General features: G+C 36.1%; 1 protein-coding gene across 1 annotated transcript; it reads left to right on the top strand.

Annotated features, from left to right (window-relative positions):
* The first annotated feature begins 661 nt into the window (after positions 1–661).
* Positions 662–2,818, top strand: LOC132176309 (anaphase-promoting complex subunit 8-like). The gene is made up of 3 exons (XM_059588476.1): positions 662–924; positions 1,748–1,937; positions 2,439–2,818. The coding sequence occupies exons 2-3, from the start codon at positions 1,852–1,854 to the stop codon at positions 2,764–2,766; spliced, it is 414 nt and encodes a 137-aa protein (XP_059444459.1). The 5' UTR covers positions 662–924; positions 1,748–1,851; the 3' UTR covers positions 2,767–2,818.
* The last annotated feature ends 187 nt before the right edge of the window (positions 2,819–3,005 follow it).

Consider the following 3,005-nt stretch of genomic DNA (forward strand, 5'->3'; position numbering starts at 1 on the left):
ATGAGGGGTGACTCATATTTTTCTTTTGTTTTTTGTTCTTTCAATTTATAATAAAACAATAAATTTACAAAAAAAAAAAAAAAAAAAAAAAAACTCATCAATTATTTTTATGTATCAATTGATGATTGGTTATGACGTAAATTCATATGTGCATCTAATAATATATATAATAATAGATTGATTACCATTAATTAAATCAAAGATAGAGCAATTTGCTCAATCCAAATTACATCACGGATACAATTAGAAAAATTCTCCAACGAAACATTATCCATGAAAGAACGTTTTGCCAATAGGGCAAGCCGATGGGCGGACTGTATTACCATCTCTTCCAATGTGTAAACACTGCCATCCTATGAGAGATTTGAGAATCTATTGCGTATTTGACACTATATGCCCATGTCGACCTAGGTTTATCTCCGCAAAACAGATTGCTTCCACCACTGCTTTTGCATCTAATAATTTTTATCAATAATCTTTTTGAACAAATAACTTATCCTAAGATTTTTAAGGCTATATTTGTTAAAACTTTATTCTTTTGTTTTCTCTTTTAAGTCATCAATTAACATTGACAAACAACTTAACATACAAAAAAAAAAAAAAAAAAAAAAAAAAACCGCCAAACTAAATCATGGGCAATGTTATTTTTTGAATCCCTAAATTTTGAATAAAAGCCACAAAAACTCGCATGCATCGGCGGAATCTAAAATAAAATTTTAACCTACCGTGCCAAATCCAAATTTGGGTTGGCGCTCAATCCAAACATCCTTCTCCACTGCCCTCTCTCTCTCTCTCTCTCTCTCTAGCTACAGCACCTCTCCCCGAGCTCCTATCCTCCTCAGTTCTTGAATCGGCGAGGTTGTTTCATCAGAGCGTCTCCGCCTCCCACCACCACTTTCGGCTTTCTTTTTTCCAAACCGAAAGGTAAGCTTCTTTTTTTTTATCCAGCTTTAATGGGGAATGTTTTGAGAGATTAAATCCCTGGCTGTGAGTTCCAGACCTGGTGTTGTCTTCTCCATCTTACATGTTTCGGTTACAAATGTCGGATTTTGAGAATACGTTTGGCTTTTGAGTCTGTTTGATTGCTATGAAAATAGATGAAAGGGAAAGAAAATATCTGAGAAAACTTGTGCCTTCTCGATCATTTTATAATTTATTTATTTATTTTAAGTCTTGTTTTTTTCTTTTGAAGTCACTACCAACTGGTTTCTTGTTGAGATAGTGATTAATCCTATAGCTCAGAAAAAAAAAGGCTCATCCTATGCTTTGTCCAATAGATCTGATCTGGAAACATAAATTTGAGTAGGAATATTGGAGAGTGACTTTAGAACCGAAAATATTGATTAGCGTTTTTCGAGGGGTTCATTCGCACTTCCATCTTTCCACAAAAGTTTATTTTTGTAATTAGCAATAAAAACAATAAAATACCACTATGTACACTTTGAGGCGGAGGCTAGCACTGATGATTTTTCCCGTAAAATTGATCAATATTTGGTGTTTATGTCTTCTTAAGCCTTGGGCTGTACTTCGACTCTTTGGTTATGATTTATGAAATGCTCATTCGATGGAAGATGCAGTAGTATGTGTTTTACTTTTGAGTGATAATCAGCTGCGGAAGATTTTTTGAAAGCATGAACTGGCTATAACACATACAGTTTGATCTTTATCCTACCATACTTTTAGATCAATTTGATACAACTACAAACCATGGGACTAAATAAATATCTTTTTTCTTTCAAAAACCTAGGCACGTGCTGGTCAGTGCGAACCGCCAAACGGGGTGTACGTTAGAGGCGGCCACAATTTGATTTTTATGAAGAAGAGTGCGAGCAATTAAGCTGAGAGAGATCAATGAGTTCGAAAGAGAGTTGCAAAAGTGAGCTCCGGACTGCGATTCATCAGCTCAGTGATCGTGGCCTTTACTCAGCCTCCAAATGGTACTCATACTCCAAACCCTAAGCCCCCAATCTCTGTCTCTGAACTTATTATTATTTAATGTTTGAGAAGTGCTTTTATTGTTGCTTTTGGAAGTGAGATCTTTATGCATACTGAGCAAGCCTGAATCATGGATCTGAACCACTTTAATATCTCTTTAATTCATTTAAGCTAATCTTCTATTTTGGTTGAATTTCGTGTTTGTGTCACTAATTAGTGTTAAGTTTTTTTATCTTGATGCTCTATTTGATAACCGAGCAACTTGGGCAAAAGGAAAATAAGTATTGGGGGTTCAAAACCCTATAAGAGGCTCGAACTGAACTAAGTCAATTAAATTGAGTGCAGTTTTTCTCTTCCCAGGTCAAAATTGTTGTAAAAGTCTTGTTTTCAGAATTATATTGCTACCTTTTTTCTTTTAAATTTTTAAATTTTTTGTTTTTCTTATCTTCGGTATTTGGTTATTTTCATTGCCAATGGATTTTGATTCGCCATTGTATGTGCAGGGCAGCAGAACAGCTGGTGGGTATCGAGCAAGACCCAGCAAAGTTCACGCCTTCAAACACCAGATTCCAGCGTGGAAGCTCAAGCATTCGCCGGAGATTCCGCACAAACGAGATTACTTCAACACCGATTGCCGGTGTGTCATATGTGTCGACTCCAGTGATGGAGGAGGACGAGGTGGTGGTTGGTGACTTTTACCTTCTGGCCAAGTCATACTTTGACTGCCGGGAGTACAGGAGGGCTTCTCATGTGCTTCGAGACCAAACTGGGAAGAAATCTGTCTTCTTGCGTTGCTATGCGCTTTATCTGGTTTGTTGCATTCTCTTCTAAGCATTGTATAGTTCCTGTTGGTTCTGTTTTTGTTCTCGATCTAATTAAATGATGGTGGGTTTTGATGCATTAGGAATAAGACTTGTTTTCCCCTGATGTTCTTTATTGACTGTGGGATATAATTTATTTGAGATTCAATTGTGGTGAGTCTAAGGGAAGATTGGTTAATTCAGTATGATAGAAAAAAGAATATTTCTTTTCTAACATGGGTTTAAAAAAAATCTTATGTGTTTTTGGTG

The sequence above is a fragment of the Corylus avellana genome, chromosome ca3, assembly GCF_901000735.1.
Source record: "Corylus avellana chromosome ca3, CavTom2PMs-1.0".
NCBI lineage: Eukaryota > Viridiplantae > Streptophyta > Magnoliopsida > Fagales > Betulaceae > Corylus > Corylus avellana.

Excerpts from the sequence above, each read along its gene's own strand:
- LOC132176309 (XM_059588476.1), top strand. The coding sequence starts at position 1,852 with ATGAGTTCGAAAGAGAGTTGCAAAAGTGAGCTCCGGACTGCGATTCAT. Across the intron at positions 1,938-2,438 it reads CTTTACTCAGCCTCCAAATG|GGCAGCAGAACAGCTGGTGG; the intron begins GTACTCATACTC and ends TTGTATGTGCAG.